Source organism: Penicillium lagena (genome assembly GCF_028827675.1).
Source record: "Penicillium lagena strain IBT 129212 chromosome Unknown utg000002l_segment0_segment0, whole genome shotgun sequence".
NCBI lineage: Eukaryota > Fungi > Ascomycota > Eurotiomycetes > Eurotiales > Aspergillaceae > Penicillium > Penicillium lagena.
The window spans coordinates 3187474-3203032 of NW_026623223.1; the positions used below are offsets into that span (position 1 = coordinate 3187474).

The 15559-nt window shown below is 51.3% G+C and overlaps 6 protein-coding genes across 6 annotated transcripts; 4 read left to right on the forward strand and 2 right to left on the reverse strand.

The window, feature by feature from the left end:
• Nucleotides 1-228: 228 nt before the first annotated feature.
• Nucleotides 229-1488, reverse strand: N7510_004074 (tRNA maturation protein LHP1; the record flags this gene model as incomplete). Its single annotated transcript, XM_056976000.1, has 3 exons — nucleotides 229-334; nucleotides 398-1128; nucleotides 1186-1488. The coding sequence occupies 3 exons, from the start codon at nucleotides 1486-1488 to the stop codon at nucleotides 229-231; spliced, it is 1140 nt and encodes a 379-aa protein (XP_056835956.1).
• A 738-nt stretch (nucleotides 1489-2226) lies between these two features.
• chsD (chitin synthase D) lies at nucleotides 2227-4681 on the forward strand (the record flags this gene model as incomplete). The annotated part of the gene is made up of 3 exons (XM_056976001.1): nucleotides 2227-2280; nucleotides 2330-2496; nucleotides 2557-4681. The coding sequence occupies 3 exons, from the start codon at nucleotides 2227-2229 to the stop codon at nucleotides 4679-4681; spliced, it is 2346 nt and encodes a 781-aa protein (XP_056835957.1).
• Nucleotides 4682-5347: 666 nt separating this feature from the next.
• On the forward strand, nucleotides 5348-7838 carry hsp88 (Hsp70 chaperone Hsp88; the record flags this gene model as incomplete). Its single annotated transcript, XM_056976002.1, has 5 exons — nucleotides 5348-5422; nucleotides 5541-5572; nucleotides 5645-7091; nucleotides 7152-7460; nucleotides 7518-7838. 5 exons carry the CDS (start codon nucleotides 5348-5350, stop codon nucleotides 7836-7838), a joined length of 2184 nt encoding a protein of 727 aa, XP_056835958.1.
• Nucleotides 7839-9390: 1552 nt separating this feature from the next.
• N7510_004077 (uncharacterized protein) lies at nucleotides 9391-9985 on the forward strand (the record flags this gene model as incomplete). The annotated part of the gene is made up of 3 exons (XM_056976003.1): nucleotides 9391-9579; nucleotides 9656-9740; nucleotides 9804-9985. 3 exons carry the CDS (start codon nucleotides 9391-9393, stop codon nucleotides 9983-9985), a joined length of 456 nt encoding a protein of 151 aa, XP_056835959.1.
• Nucleotides 9986-11420: 1435 nt separating this feature from the next.
• On the reverse strand, nucleotides 11421-12467 carry N7510_004078 (zinc-binding alcohol dehydrogenase family protein; the record flags this gene model as incomplete). Its single annotated transcript, XM_056976004.1, has 1 exon — nucleotides 11421-12467. The coding sequence occupies one exon, from the start codon at nucleotides 12465-12467 to the stop codon at nucleotides 11421-11423; it is 1047 nt and encodes a 348-aa protein (XP_056835960.1).
• Nucleotides 12468-12938: 471 nt separating this feature from the next.
• N7510_004079 (MFS transporter) lies at nucleotides 12939-14784 on the forward strand (the record flags this gene model as incomplete). Its single annotated transcript, XM_056976005.1, has 3 exons — nucleotides 12939-14009; nucleotides 14067-14473; nucleotides 14538-14784. 3 exons carry the CDS (start codon nucleotides 12939-12941, stop codon nucleotides 14782-14784), a joined length of 1725 nt encoding a protein of 574 aa, XP_056835961.1.
• Between the last annotated feature and the right edge of the window lie 775 nt (nucleotides 14785-15559).

Genomic DNA, 15559 nt, shown 5'->3' on the forward strand with positions numbered 1-15559 from the left:
TGTGTAAAGGGTCTCCCCAGTGGACAATTACTACTCTTCAGATGATCAATGAAACTTTTGGATTATACAATTCCGAGACAGATCAACAATATCCCAAGCATTTCCGCAGACCATTGCGACAGGCATGGTCCAGCTCATCCATGATTAAACAAGCGACATAAACGCCAGAAATGGGTTCGTAACACTTCAATACCCTACCATGAAAGACCTAATCGAAGACCCCCTCGGTTACTCCTTGGCATCCACCTTCTTGGCCGGGTGGTCGCCATTTGCATCCTCCTCGCGGCCTCGCTTCTGGCCTGCCGACTCGGTGGCCTGCACCACGGGAACGCCACTGCCAACGTCTGTCAGCATAATGCATCTCAACAAGTTATTCGGGGTTGTTGGGCAAACTCACCGAGAATCCTTCTCAGCCTTGCGGTCCTGGAAGCCATTCTTCTTGTCCTCATCGCGGCGCTCCCGCCAGTCGCGCTCCTTGTTGCGATCACGGTCGCCACCACGACCACCGCGACCACCACGGTTTCCACCCCGGCCGCGGCCGCCGCGGTTATAGTTGGGCCTGAGCTTTCCAGCCTTGATCTCTTCCACCTTCTCGTCACAGTAATCCTTCTTGCTCTTGATGAGCAGGTCCTGGCCCTTCCACTGGGGCTTGGTTTCAAGGGCCAGGAACTCCTTCTGCTTGTCCTCCGAGGCAAATTCAACAAAGACGCTGCCCTTGAACGACTTGTCCGCGGTCCGGCGCAGACGGATAGCGTTGACGGGTCCATACTTGGCAAAGAATGCCTCGATCTCGAGCTGGGTGTCGGCATCTTCCGATCCGAAGCCCTTGGCGTAGACGCTGCGGGCCATGGCCTGGTCCTCGAAGACCTTGACGACGCTGGGGTCGGGCATGTTGGTCACGGAATCGGGCAGGGGCTGCTTGCGCTTCACGGCGGTGTTGTCTTCGACCAGCTCCAGAGTCTCGGACGACTTCAGGGCCTCGACGATGGCGCTGAACGGCTGGAAGCGGTGCATGCGCTTGAACGAGTGGAGCAGCTCCAAGGGCACGGCGTTGTTGGCGGTCCCGCCCACCTTGGACAGGAGGAACTTGTCCATGGGAAGGTTGGAGTCGGAGAAATAGAACTCGACCTAACACAGGAAGAATTAGAAAAGAGAAAGGAAAGACAAAAATCGGTCTGCGCGTACCTGCTTGCGGATCTCCACCGGATCATCCGTCTCCTTCAGCGACGAAGGGTCAAACTTGGCATTATTGCGCTTGCCGCCGCGGCCACCGCGCGCACCGGTATGCTGGCGCTGTGGTCTGGCGGACTCGGACTTCTCCTCAGTCTGCTCTGACTTTTCGCCCAGCTTGGCCGCTTCGGCGACGATGCGGGCCTCGTCCGCGTCCTCCTTGGGCGCCTTGTCGCCCGCCTCCTCCTGCAGCTCTGCGAGCACGTTCTGGACGTCCTTCTCGGCCTCCGCGTTAGCGGTTTTCTCTACCTCAGCCATGGTTGCGGATGTGTGATCGGGCGGGGATCGCTGAAGCGGTCGTGCTGAAGGGTCAAGCGAAGAATGTGACTCGGAGACACTGGAAGAGTGACTCGACGAAGGATGAATGGAGTCACGGGGTGCGCGGGAGAAATTCTGCACGAAGCTGCGGAATAATCGCATGGATGTGAATAATGACTGGATCCTGGATCACCGAAATAATTTTTTGCGGTACAGCTCCATTTGGGTGCCTGAGGCAGCAACACTAGGCCTAGATGGGCACCAGTCTGGATCTATACATCACTACATGTAGGCAAGGCAGGACCTAGGGATGGTGCAGAGTAGAGAGTTATTGAAATGGAGAATATAGAGACTGGACCTTCTCTAGGCCTGTGTGGACTTGAATCCGCAATGAATATCTGCAACCGCTGCATCGGACAATTAATTCGAACCGGTTGCACCTTCTGAGGGCCGCAGACCAAACGGGCTTAATCTGCTCAGTCCGTTCCTTCTTCACCTCATCCTGACACTAATACCCCAATATACTCTCTCCTCCGACTCGATATCACCGCTCGATCGTTATTCCCGTCATCTCGGTGCTTTTTCGAGTCGTATGCGGCAAGACTTCACCGCTGGCCGTGACCTGCATTTACCTTGAACTGCCTTGGCTCTCTTCAAAGAATTTAGGACATCTATCAGGCCCGAAAGACTTACAGTCTTCAAAATATCCAGGATCGCTGGAGAGCGAAACCGTGCAAGATGGAGGACGACAGCGGAGGAACTCCAACAGAATATCGTTGGCCAGTCAAGGATGTAAGTCCACCCATGCGGGACCCCGGGATAACGTGCTAATCTCGACAAGATCATTTATTTGTCCGTCATTGGGCCGTTCATGCTGGCGGCAGTCATTGAGTGGCTCCTATGGCTCGCAGCGTTCCTCTATTGTTTCGTCAAGGTCTTCCAAAAGGCCGACCACTGGAGTGTTCAGTGTCTTGCGGCGCTGATGAGCGTCCTATTCCTAATCCTACGGTACGTTGCATTTCGATAAATATCTTCCAGGTTCGGCTAACAAGAGAGGCTGAATGATAGACTGGCTTTTCTTCCCGCCATGCTGGTCACACTCCCGCTGCCATCCCCAATCACCGAGCACTTCCCTCACTGGACAGTGATGGGTTTCCAGTGGTTTGCCTTCTGGTCGTTTTCAGTTCTCCTTGTCGGTCCGTGGCTCTTTTGTGTTTATCGACTCTCCACCAACTCGCTGGGTCGCACGAAACGGATCAAGGAAGTGCTGGATGACCGGACGGCCCCGAAGACTGTCGTTGTGATGCCGGTGTACAAAGAGAAACCAGAGGTGTTGATCAAGGCGGTTGACTCGGTCGTCGAATCCGACTATCCCACCAACTGTATCCACGTGTTTCTCTCCTACGATGGGAACGCTGTGGATGAGTCCTACTTGCAAGTGATCACCCACCTGGGAGTTCCGCTCCTGTTCCATAGCTACCCCCAGAGCATCGACGTCGTGTACAAGGGAGCTCGGGTCACAATTTCTCGGTTCATACACGGCGGAAAACGACATTGTCAGAAGCAGACTTTCAAACTGATCGACAAGGTATACGCCGATTACCTGAAACGCAATGATGATCTCTTCCTGCTGTTCATAGATTCGGATTGCCTCATCGACAAGCTCTGCCTACAAAATTTCATGTACGACATGGAGCTGAAGCCGGGAAGCAAGCACAGCATGTTGGCTATGACTGGCATCATCACTTCAACCACAGAAAAGTGGAACGTGCTCACAATCCTTCAGGATATGGAGTATGTCCATGGGCAGCTTTTTGAGCGTTCTGTCGAGTCTGGATGCGGTGCCGTGACTTGTCTCCCTGGTGCGCTGACAATCCTACGGTTCTCTGCGTTCCGGAAGATGGCCAAGTATTACTTTGCCGATAAGGCCGAGCAGTGTGATGACCTTTTCGATTACGGTAAGTGTCATTTGGGCGAGGATCGGTGGCTCACTCACCTCTTTATGATCGGAGCCAAGGAGCGGTATCAGATCCAGATGTGCACGTCGGCTTTCTGCAAGACCGAGGCCGTCCGGACATTCGGCAGTCTGTTGAAACAACGGCGCCGATGGTTTCTGGGGTTCGTCACAAACGAAGTCTGCATGCTCACAGATGCCCGGTTGTGGAGACGTTATCCCATGCTCTGCTTGGTCCGTTTCCTGCAAAACACCATTCGAACTACCGCACTCCTTTTCTTTATCATGGTCATTGCTCTGATGACCACCGCAAAATCGGTCAAGGAGGTTCCTATCGGCTTCATTGCGGTGGCCCTTGGACTGAACTACCTTCTAATGTTCTACTTTGGCGCCCGGCTCAAACGGTTTAAGGCCTGGTTGTATCCATTGATGTTCATCTTTAACCCCTTCTTCAACTGGATCTACATGGTGTATGGAATTTGCACGGCAGGCCAGCGCACCTGGGGAGGACCCCGGGCTGATGCCGCCGCGGCAGATGCTTATACTACACCTGAGGAAGCAGTCAAGCAGGCCAGGGCGCAGGGTGATGAGCTCAACGTCAACGTAGATACCTTCCGCACCAATCTGGTGCGCCGGCGCTCCGTTCCTGTGCGCCCTCCAGACAAGATCGAAGGTCGATTTGCGCCTGCAGAGCAACTGTACGATGGCTACTATGCCAACATGAACGACAGCGGGCCATCTATTATAGCAAACCGCTTGGCTCCTTTGCCCAATGTGCCTCGGATTCACCTCTCCACGCATGAATCGAGCGATTCCATGCCCACCATCTCGGACAACTCGATCTCGTTGCCCTGGAATGCGGATACTCTCATGAGCGAGGAGGACCAGAAGAAGTCGCTCTATGCTCGCTATGCTCGATCGTCGGCCAGCATCATCAGTGTGGATGAGAGTACTGGTATTATTCCGCCGGGGCCTGACCCTGCTGTGTTAGCTGCTGCGCTGGAACCGCCACCCCGTCGCTCTTCTATTGATATTGCAGAAGTAATGACGATCTACCCAAGGAGTGACATGAGCGACCCTGATGGCGAGCAGCAAACGGAGGAAGCCCAGCCTGTGGCCAGCAATTTTCCCCTTGAAAGTCAGGATAATCCTTCCCCAGACCCGGAAGGCCGGCGAGCGTCGCTGTTGAAGAAGTTGCGCAGAGGGTCCCGAAAGTCCGACGCAGGCGACATGGTCTAACAAAGAAGGTTGGCCGAGCGTGTTCTTTGACGTCAATCTGTCCCACTTTTCTTTTTCCTTTTTTTTTTCTCGCTCGGCGCGATGTTTCCCACCCGGTGGATTGCCACCTGTATTCTTACGATTTGTGGTCCCTGCTGGCTTGTTTCGCTTCGCGTTGACTGACCATAGAGATGGGGGATGTGCTTCTTGCTGCATCTCATAGCTTCAATTATACTGTGTGCTTCTGTCATCCTTCCTGTGCCTTAACCTACCTTATCGATAGATGTAAATCCAGCCCCAATCACGGGAGGCTTATGTAATGCCCCTCCTCCGGGCGGTCAACTGTTTTTTCTGCTTCGCAGAATCCCAGGCGGTGAGGCCCGCAGATGTATCCAGCAGCCACCAGAAGATTCGATGGACACCATGAGTCTGGCTGGGCAGAGACAAGTACCGCTGCAAAAGTTGCCTCTCGCATTCTCTTCTATCTTCCACTCTCCCTTCCCCCATTTATTTGACCACCACTTATCCGCCTATATCTGACCGCTGATCAGCCCTGTTATCCGCCCCATCCAATAAACGAGTGGCGCTGCAAATTCTCCCACTCCTCCCGCCTCTTCTGTTATCCTCCCTTCCCACCTCCCAACTACTTCACCCAATCCCGCATCCACCCCCCATTTCCTTCCTACAATGAGCGTTGTCGGTATAGATTTTGGTGCGCAGAGCACCAAGATCGGTGTTGCTCGCAACAAGGGTATAGACATTGTGCGTATCTGCCCCGCCCCAGTCCTGCGGATTTTTTTTTGGGATCTTCACCTCATCCCAACGTCACAAGGCTTGCCAGGAATTGATGCTGACCATGGAGTTTTTATGATTGCTACAGATTACCAATGAGGTTTCCAACCGTCAGACTCCGTAAGTGGCATTGGGAGAATTAATCTCAAATTTGGATTTTGAAAGCTGACTCGATTTTTTGGCGCCCTACAGGTCTCTGGTCGGATTCAACGCCCGCAGCAGAGCCATTGGCGAATCTGCCAAGACACAAGAGACGTCCAACCTGAAGAACACCGTGGGTGGCCTCAAGCGCCTCATCGGCCGCAGCTTCGGCGACCCGGATCTCCAGATCGAGCAGGAGTACAGCACCGCACCCATCTGTGACGTCAATGGCCAGGCCGGCGTCGAGGTTAACTACATGGGCAAGAAGGAAAAGTTCACTGCTATCCAGCTGGTGGCCATGTACCTTCAGAAGATCAAGGATATCACCTCCAAGGAGCTGAGGCTGCCCGTCTCCGATGTTACCATTAGCGTCCCTGCTTGGTTCACCGATGTGCAGCGCCGGGCGATGATCGATGCCGGTGATATCGCTGGTCTCAATGTGCTCCGCCTCATCAACGACACCACCGCCACTGCCCTTGGCTACGGTATCACCAAGCTGGACCTCCCCGGCCCGGAGGAGAAGCCCCGCCGCGTGATGTTTGTCGACATCGGTTACAGTGATTACACCGCGTCCATTGTTGAGTTCCGCAAGGGTGAGCTGAACGTCAAGGCCACCGCCTACGACCGCCACTTCGGTGGCCGCAACTTCGACAAGGCTCTCACTGAGCACTTCGCCGATGAGTTCAAGGAGAAGTTCAAGGTCGACATCCGTACCCACCCCAAGGCCTGGGCTCGTACCCTTGCTGCTGCTGAGAAGCTCAAGAAGGTGCTGTCGGCCAACCCACAGGCGCCCCTGAGCATCGAGTCCTTGATGGAGGATGTCGATGTTCGCGCCATGGTCAAGCGTGACGAGCTCGAGGATATGGTTCGCCCGCTTCTGGACCGGATCACCGTTCCCGTGGAGCAGGCCCTCGCTGAGGCCAAGCTGAAGCCAGAGGACATTGACTACATCGAGATGGTTGGCGGCTGCACACGTGTGCCCGCTGTCAAGGAAGCCATTTCCAAGTTCTTCGGCAAGAACCTCTCGTTCACCCTGAACCAGGACGAGGCTATTGCTCGTGGCTGCGCTTTCAGCTGTGCCACCCTCTCGCCCGTCTTCCGCGTGCGTGACTTCTCCGTCCACGACATTGTCAACTACCCCATCGAGTTCACCTGGGAGCAGTCGCCCGATATCCCGGATGAGGACACCAGCCTCACTGTGTTCAGCCGCGGCAACGTCATGCCCTCGACCAAGATCCTCACCTTCTACCGCAAGCAGCCCTTCGATCTTGAGGCTCGCTATGCTAAGCCCGAGCAGCTGCCGGGCAAGCTCAACCCCTGGATTGGCCGCTTCTCGGTCAAGGGTGTCAAGGCTGATGCCAACGACGACTTCATGATCTGCAAGCTCAAGGCCCGTCTGAACCTGCACGGTATTCTGAACGTTGAATCTGGATACTACGTTGAGGACATGGAGGTCGAGGAGCCTGTGCCCGAGGAGGGCGAGAAGAAGGATGGCGACGTAAGTTGATCCTTCGATGATATTTCTGATACATTTTTAGCTGACGATTATCTAAAATAGGCCATGGACACTGACGCCAACGGCGAGGAGCAGCCCAAGAAGACCCGCAAGGTCAAGAAGCAGGTCCGCAAGGGTGACCTGCCCATTGTCTCGGGCACTGCTGGCATCGATCAGGCTACCAAGGAGAATCTGACCGAACGCGAGAATGCCATGTACATGGAGGACAAGCTCGTCGCCGAGACCGACGAGAAGAAGAACGAGCTCGAGTCCTCCATCTACGAGCTGCGGGACAAGATCGATGGCGTCTACTCCGAATTCGCCAGCGATGAGGAGAAGGACAAGCTGCGGGCCAAGCTGACCGATGTTGAGGTGAGTTATAATCTCCTGTCTTACAATAATAATCTTGCTGACCACCTACTCCCATAGGACTGGCTCTACGAGGAGGGCGAGGACACCACTAAGTCCGTGTACGTCTCCAAGATGGACGAGATCCGCTTCATCTCCGGCCCCATCATCCAGCGCTACCGCGAGAAGGTCGAGGCCGAGCGCGAGGCCGTCCGCAAGGCCGAGGAGGAAGCCGCCGCCAAGAAGCGCGCCGAGATTGCCGCCCAGAAGAAGGCCGCGGAAGACGCCAAGAAGGCTGAGGAGGAGAAGAACAAGCCTGCTGCCGCTGAGGCGGACGCCGAGATGAAGGATGCCCCCGCGGATGCTGACGCCGCCCAGGGCGAGACTGGAGAGAAGCAGTGAAATAAAAAGGAGGAATGAAATGACTTGGAGAAAATGACGACCTTCCTCTCCTCCCCCCACTTCGAGATGCAATGTTTTTTTTTTCTGCACGAACGAATTTAGACCGATCAGCGATTGTTGTTTGATCATTGGTTTTATCATCTTTTTCTTCTTCTAATGGCACACCCATTATGATGTAGATCGTTGGTTTTCTTCTGCTATGCCCCCCTCCCCCAATGAATAGATGAATGCAATGCGAGCCATGTTCTAAGAGATGGATAACCTAGAATCCTTTTATAGGAAACTTATAGAAAAGATCGAGCGCACAGTGATTCTCGAAATCGGCTTGACCAATACACACATGTTAGTTGCACGAAGATCATGTAAATAACAGAGAATGAGATCCAGATGCAATCACATGACATTTAAAATATTACCCAACTTACATAATTAGGGGTGCCCCTAGGAAAAGCTGTTGTGTCCCTAGCAATTCCCTTACGAATTTCAGCGCTTACATAATCTGTTGTGTCCCTTAACTTAGTTAACTACCAAAAGAGGTGGTGCCCCTATCAACCCCCCCCGGGGAAAGTTCCTCACAATCTAATATTCGCCTGAGTGACTGATTAACGCATGGCGCCTCGTAGCATAGATGCCAATTTATAGTCAGCAGAATAGCATCTCTTTCTTCGCACCCTAGACTAGAACGGTGCACATGGCGTGGCACTGGTTCTATGGCTGCATTGTTTGCTTCTTTATAGTAGAAGACAGTCGGTTGTTTTAACCCGCCTTCTCACCTGCAGAAATCTCCAGTCGGTTCCCGATACGAGTTTCGTCACGGTGGGTACTATACGAACTTGAACCAGGCAGGGTGACCGCATGGCTGACATGGGGATTCTTGGTATGGACCACTCGACTAAGGGCATGTTGGCCCAAGAAGGATGAATCTTCTCCGTATCAGCGCCCTAGTCCCATTCATTTTCTGTACGCTCGACTACGAGGGCACCTTGTGGCTGATGGAGAGATCTTCGGGGCTGGCGGGATACATCCTCCTTCATCGTATTCAAGCGGGGTACGCATTGATGACTTGGACGGTACCGCGACCCGAGTCGGGAGCGGAGAAACCGGTTGAATCTTCGATCCTAACCGGCCAATTCCTTGATTCTAGCAAGTTCGCTACACCGCTGAAATCATCCTTTGCCCCGTATGGAGAATCATCAACAAAAGCTCTAGCTAGTGTGGAGAAATTGGCGGGGCCACGGGCTGGATGTAAGCCTAGCCGGTGCGATGTCTTTGATGCGAGTTATATGTAGTAGCGGTAATGCGCATGTCTCACCTGCCACTCGTATTGATTGGCCGTGGGACGGACCGCCGGGCCTTGGCCCGACAATCCAAGACATGGAATGGGTGCCATGTCTTAGATCAAAAGCCTCACGGATGTACTCCATCGGTATATCATTGGTACTACTGTGGTCCGAGCAAGAGACCTATATGAAGACCGCCAATTCCTTCTCTTGTCGGGAGAGAAACAGAAAATCAAAACTTCTATTACAAAACAAAAAGCAAAATACCAACCATGAAGACCTCCCTGATCGCATTTGGTGCCCTCCTCGGCCTGGTTTCGGCCCAGCATGCTGTCGTACACAACGACTGTGCTGGCACCGTGTATGTGCAGTCGTTCCCATACGATGGCAGCGCCGCCGGCCCTCTCACCACCCTTACCAAGGGGGAAACTTTCTCCGAGAAGTTTAGAGCATCTGGCTCGGTACGTTACTCCGCCCTATTCAGTTTGCGCAATACTCCATATAGCAAGGGAAACTGACTGGAGATGAAATATGCAGACCGTCAAGATCGCTAAGACGAAGACGCTGACTACGCCTCTCTTCTTTGGCTATTCGCTCACGTCCAGCCCAAACTACGCATACTGTGAGTGCACCCAATCTACCTGTCAGCTAGGAATCTTTTTTATTAACCGCATCCTTCTTCTAGATGAATTTAGCTCGGAATGGGGCAACCCCTTCGCAGCGGATGCCAACTCGCTCAGTCCCGGGGCCGGCTGTATGGACTTTGACTGTGCGGCCAATGACGCCGCTTGCTATAGCACCCCAGCTCATAAGAAGGTCTATGGGTGCCCCCGGCCAGTTAACCTGACGGCGACCCTATGCCAGTAGATATGTCGGCTACACTCTGTGATGTGGTAGGGTTATGGGGATATCTCTCTATTTTCTTGTCCTTATTTCAACCTGTGGCAAGCCCATCTCAAGGATACCTATGTGTGAGAATGAGACAGGCATTTGTCGTGACACTAGTATTATATGGGAGACTATAAATAGTCATAATGAAAGAAAAATACAACACGCAACCACAGCACTAGTAGCAGGGTCTACCCGATCTAGCCCGGTATTGACGTCGCGTAATTGGAAGAGCCAGCACTAAGTGCCCACATAGTCGGCTTTCAATCACCTCGAGGCCACCAAAAGGCACCTAGTGCATGTCAGCCAATAAGTAGTTTCCGAAGTTCATAACTTATGCATACATCGCTAAGAACGATCCCTATATACACTAGTTATACGAACTAGGCCGTGAAGGCTGTTGTTCGCCTGCAAACAAGCGAAAACTGATCGAGACGGTTGTTTGCCGATGGTACCCTTCGTTATGAGGTTCTGTGAGCCATAGAGGTACCCCTTTAGGGTGACCGGCACATGCCGCATAGGATGAGAGGGGGGATTGAAGTCCGGCAGATTAACAAGCTACAAGGCGACAAGCGGCCCTCCCCGCATGATCTGCAGAGATCCACTATAGGTTCCCAAACAATTTTACTCAATTATTGTAAACATTGTATAATATAACGTAGCAAGGTATTGTACCATACAATGTATTGGTCAAGCCGATTTCGGGAATGACTTTAGCAGTCATTGACTGGACATACGTAGGGATGGCCAACATAAGTCCTCTTTACTCCGATATGATGATTCGGATGAGTCCGCCAACCTAGGAGCCACAGAGTCGATGCGCTAGGATGCAAGAGAGAACAAAGCACACAGTGGATTGTTTAAATCATCTGATCACTGTAGATAATGTATAGGGAAGGCTCAAAAGACTACGCTCTACTCTACTTAGAAAGGTACCATTTGAAACTCGATGATGGCCCTGGATCGTCATTCGCTCTTATGCCGTTGATCGTCAATTTCCAAGAATAGATACTGTCTTTTACATAACGCATATGGTACCTCAGTCCTGGTAAATTGTCTGTACTTGCCTTCAATCCACTCGACGCCCCAGTGCCCCCACCTTGAAGCTGTTGTAGCAGATTTTTAGACAAACAATCTATAATTTTTAGACGCGCTGGCTAAAGATCAAGGGATACATATACGTATATACTTTACCATGATGATACAAGGCATGGCGGTTTCGCCTGGCTTAACACCTGGTGGCGTGCAAACTACGTACGGTACGTAGTATTGTATCAAGAATTGGAATTCCTACACAATACATTCCAGGATTTTACCTTTCGAATGCTTAATAATAGAATCAATACTCAGCGTCAGATTAATCGATTTTGCTCTATAGGCAATAGACAGACTAGATTCCTTTCCAGTCCTTATCTCAAAGATGAACCTGCCATTGGCCACTCAAAGTCTTGTTCGTGTACCCGTCCAGCGTCTTATTCACCAAATCCTCATCCAATCCTTTAACTATGTGAAATCCAAGAGGTTTAATTTTCCCTTCTTTAACTAGGCCGGCGACTCGTTCCCAAAGCGGAACCGAGGTATCCATTTTGACATTCGAAACACCAAGCACATCACACGTCTCGAAGCCAGCCGACTTCTTGAAAGAGAGCTTGTTCTCGTCGATCGGCCCCATAGTTAGTGAGCGAGCAAGCTTGCCAGTCTTGGAATTCGACAACGCCTCAACGCCAAGAAATTGGCTCTCAGGTGGATTGATTGTGTCAAAAGCGTAAACCAACTGGTCCCCGGTGACCTCTCGCACCTCCGTGACAATTTCAGCCGACGACTTGGTTCTGTCAATGATATGGGTTGCTCCTAGAGCTTTCAAATCCGCTGCACCGTTCAATCCAGCAACGACGATAATATTTGCAATGCCCGCCAAAGCAGCGAGCTGAATACCGAACTTTCCTGTGTTCGAACCACCGCCAACAATCAGAAGGGAAGTTGAATTGTAGTCAAAACTAGCCGCACTTGAATCCCACGGCGCGGGGATACCGAGACAGCTGGAATCAAACAATGCAACTGCGGCTGTCACCAAGTTAGTTGGTAGAGACGCTAGCTGAGCATCAGTGAAGCCCAAAGGAACCCCAGCTGAAAATCTGGTATCAAGAATGGCGAATTCTTGAAGACCAGCAGTGTTGAAATTAGGCAGCGAAGTCTGTCCGAAGATATGATCCCCTATTCTAAATCGGGTGACATTGGGGCCTAGGTGTGTCACGATGCCGGCAACATCCGCGGCCAGGACCGCTGGAAGAATATCCTTGATGAAAAGACCTTCGTCGCGACAGTTCGCGTCGTGTGGATTTAGGCCGGCAACTTTGACCCTGATGAGGACCTCTCCATCATTCGGTTCTGGGATAGGACGCGAAGCCTTGATCAATGGCTTGCCGATTTCTGTAACGAGGAGGGCAATCTGGTTGGGCATCTTGCAGTTTGGGTTCTCTAAAATTGTTCTGGTGGACTTGCTTGGCTGCTTTAAAAGCTCCTATAATATATGGGCGGGGTTGAATGATGTGCGCGAAAGGTACTCGCAGCAGAACAAGGCTCCTCTTATAGTTTCGACCACCCGAGGTACCTTCCTTTACCGCCAAATAATACCAGCTTACCAGTGGTGCTGGTTGCCGATAGAATAATTGGCGTGATACACCCGGGCGGTCGAAATTCCGGTCCCACTATAATTCGATCGATTTGTTTACCCGAAGTAGATAATGCCCCACCTTTCCATTAACGCCTGCTTCCTGTTGTTCTGAAATCAACGCAGTTTTTGCCGCTTAGCCTCCCCGTTCTTGGTCTGACTTTTCCTATAAGAACATAATCTCGGCTCTGCATTCCATTCAATGGTTTTCAAAATGCATCTCGCGTCTTTGAGGAACTGGAAGAAGCCGGCTGAGACGATATGATACGTCAATGCTCTCAACCCTGTCCTCATGAGACTAGCACTACCAGAAGCGACGAGCCAAGTGTACTGATACTTCCCGCACGGCGAACATCCGAACAAGAGGACACTCGTTCCAATACTCTCAGTCGTGCAGCGACCAACTTCAACAACGTTGAGCTAGGACGCATCGACACCTACTCACTCCAACAACACTCCACCACCGAATCGGACCCAGCTCCTTCACCACGTGAGAAATGTCTGTCCCTTGGAGCTGGAAAGCCCTACCCACCCAAACTATCGGATCCCGAGCAATATATAGTGGAGTTCAACGATGCTAATGACCCTCTACACCCTCAGAATTGGTCGTTGGGACGGAAAATCCTAATTTCACTTGTGCTGACATATACGGCTTTTGTATCATCCTTTGCTAGCGCAATCTTCTCTTCTGCCGTAGAAGAAGTCAGTCCTGCCTTCCACATTAGTGCTGAAGTTGCGACCCTTGGAGTGACCCTCTACGTCTTGGGTTTTGCCTCAGGACCTACTCTTTGGGCCCCAGCAAGTGAATTGATAGGGCGTCGATGGCCAATATTCATCGGCATATTCGGCTTTTCAATCTTCACGGCTGGTGCTGCCACTAGCAAAGATGTTCAGACTCTGATGTTGACTCGATTCTTCTCTGGTTTCTTCTCAGCTAGCCCCATGTCTATTGTCCCAGCTGTTTTTGCCGACATCTATGATAATAAGACTCGTGGAATTGCGATTGCCATGTACGCTATGGCAGTTTTAGTGGGCCCATTTGCATCGCCTATCACTGGTGGCTTCATCTCCATGTCATATCTGGGCTGGAGATGGACGATGTATATCGCCTGCATCATGGGCTTTCTGGCCACTGTCCTTTGTCTGCTTTTCCAAAGAGAAACATATGCACCCGCAATTCTCGTTCAGAAGGCAGTAATTTTACGAAGACAAACACACAATTGGAGCATCCGTGCCCGACAGGAGCAAGTCGAGCTTGATTGGGGGCAGCTGATCCGAAAAAACTTCAGCACACCATTACGTATGCTCTTCACTGAGCCTATTGTTTTTCTGGTAATTATACTTAAATTCAGTTTTTCTTAGTGTGAGGATAAACTGATACTATTCTAGATGTCTCTTTGGATGAGCTTTGTCTACGGTCTTATGTACGCTCTTTTGGGTGCTTACCCCGTCGTGTTTGAAGGCGTTCATGGCCAGAATCAGGGAGTCGGTAGCCTTTCCTTTATAGGGCTGATTATCGGAGAACTGTTGGCAGGAGCCTACATCCTTTACGACCAGAAAGCATACACCAAGAAGCTTACCGCCAACAACAATATTCCGGTTCCCGAATGGCGACTGCCTCCTTCTATTGTTGGTGGTGTTTGCTTTGTCATTGGCCTATTCTGGTTCGGGTGGACTGGGTGGACGAAGTCTATTCATTGGATGGCCCCAGCCGCTAGCGGTGTCCTAAGTGGCTTCGGAATCTATGTTGTTTTCTTACAGTGTTTCAACTATCTTATCGACTCCTACTTGACCTTGTAAGCCTACTCATTATGGTCTGATGTGTGTTCAACCCTAACTCTAACCTAACCTCTCAACCAGGGCAGCATCTGTTCTCGCTGCAAACACTATTATTCGATCCGCGTTCGGTGCAGCGTTCCCTCTTTTCTCTAAACAGATGTTTCAAAATCTGGGAATCCAGTGGGCAGGATCTCTTTTAGGCTGTTTGGCTGCCACTATGGTGCCCATTCCGTTGGCTTTTATAAGATGGGGGCCTGCACTGAGGGAGAAATCCAAGTTTGCGCCAACATTTGACTCGAATGCAGAGACGCATCTGGAAAAGGAGTAGAGCCATTGCAATGCTTTTCACTGTCGCAACGAATCCGAAAGACGCCGATGCAATCTTTTTCAGCTTCACTACGGCAAACGTACGGGCTAAAATAGCCGTGCCGTTCGGGACAATGAGGGCTGCTCCCATCCCAATCAAACTGCCCAGATTACACCTCTTGGTAGAAGTTCCCGAGAAAACCCTTATCAGTTCACAAAAACTGGGTCGTTCTGTTGCCTGTCGTTGAACGCAGTGTTTTCAGGCGGCTTCCCACGAATTATCGGGTATATATTTATCAAATGTGTACTTCGTCGTCTATGTTTGCTTGCAAAAAAGATCTTTTCCATATACCAGAATGCAGATGTAGTTCGACGCTTTACTTAAAATTAGACTCGCCACGGCCCTGATTGTGGGTCCCTCCTACCAACTCGCGACCCAGATATCCCAGTCACTGAAATGAACACGGGTGCTGAGAGCAAGTGCATGCATACGTACCTATGCCTGTTAGCCCACTTGTATCTAATACACACTAATGATAACAATCAATGATTTGAATACCAAAGCATCACTTATCACATAGACATTATCGCCCAGACACAGTTTTGGGTCATGCGGAAGTCTAGGTGGGGCATTATCAGTTTCTAGTAAGGCGTCGATTAACTTTCGGGAGACCCGTGCTATGCTAGTTTTGGAACTGTACCGTAAATATCTAGCCGATCGCCCTCGTCTGCTGCCGTCAATGGATTATTTGCAATGCAACTGCACCCAATATTCATACTCAATACTCTTCTTCGCC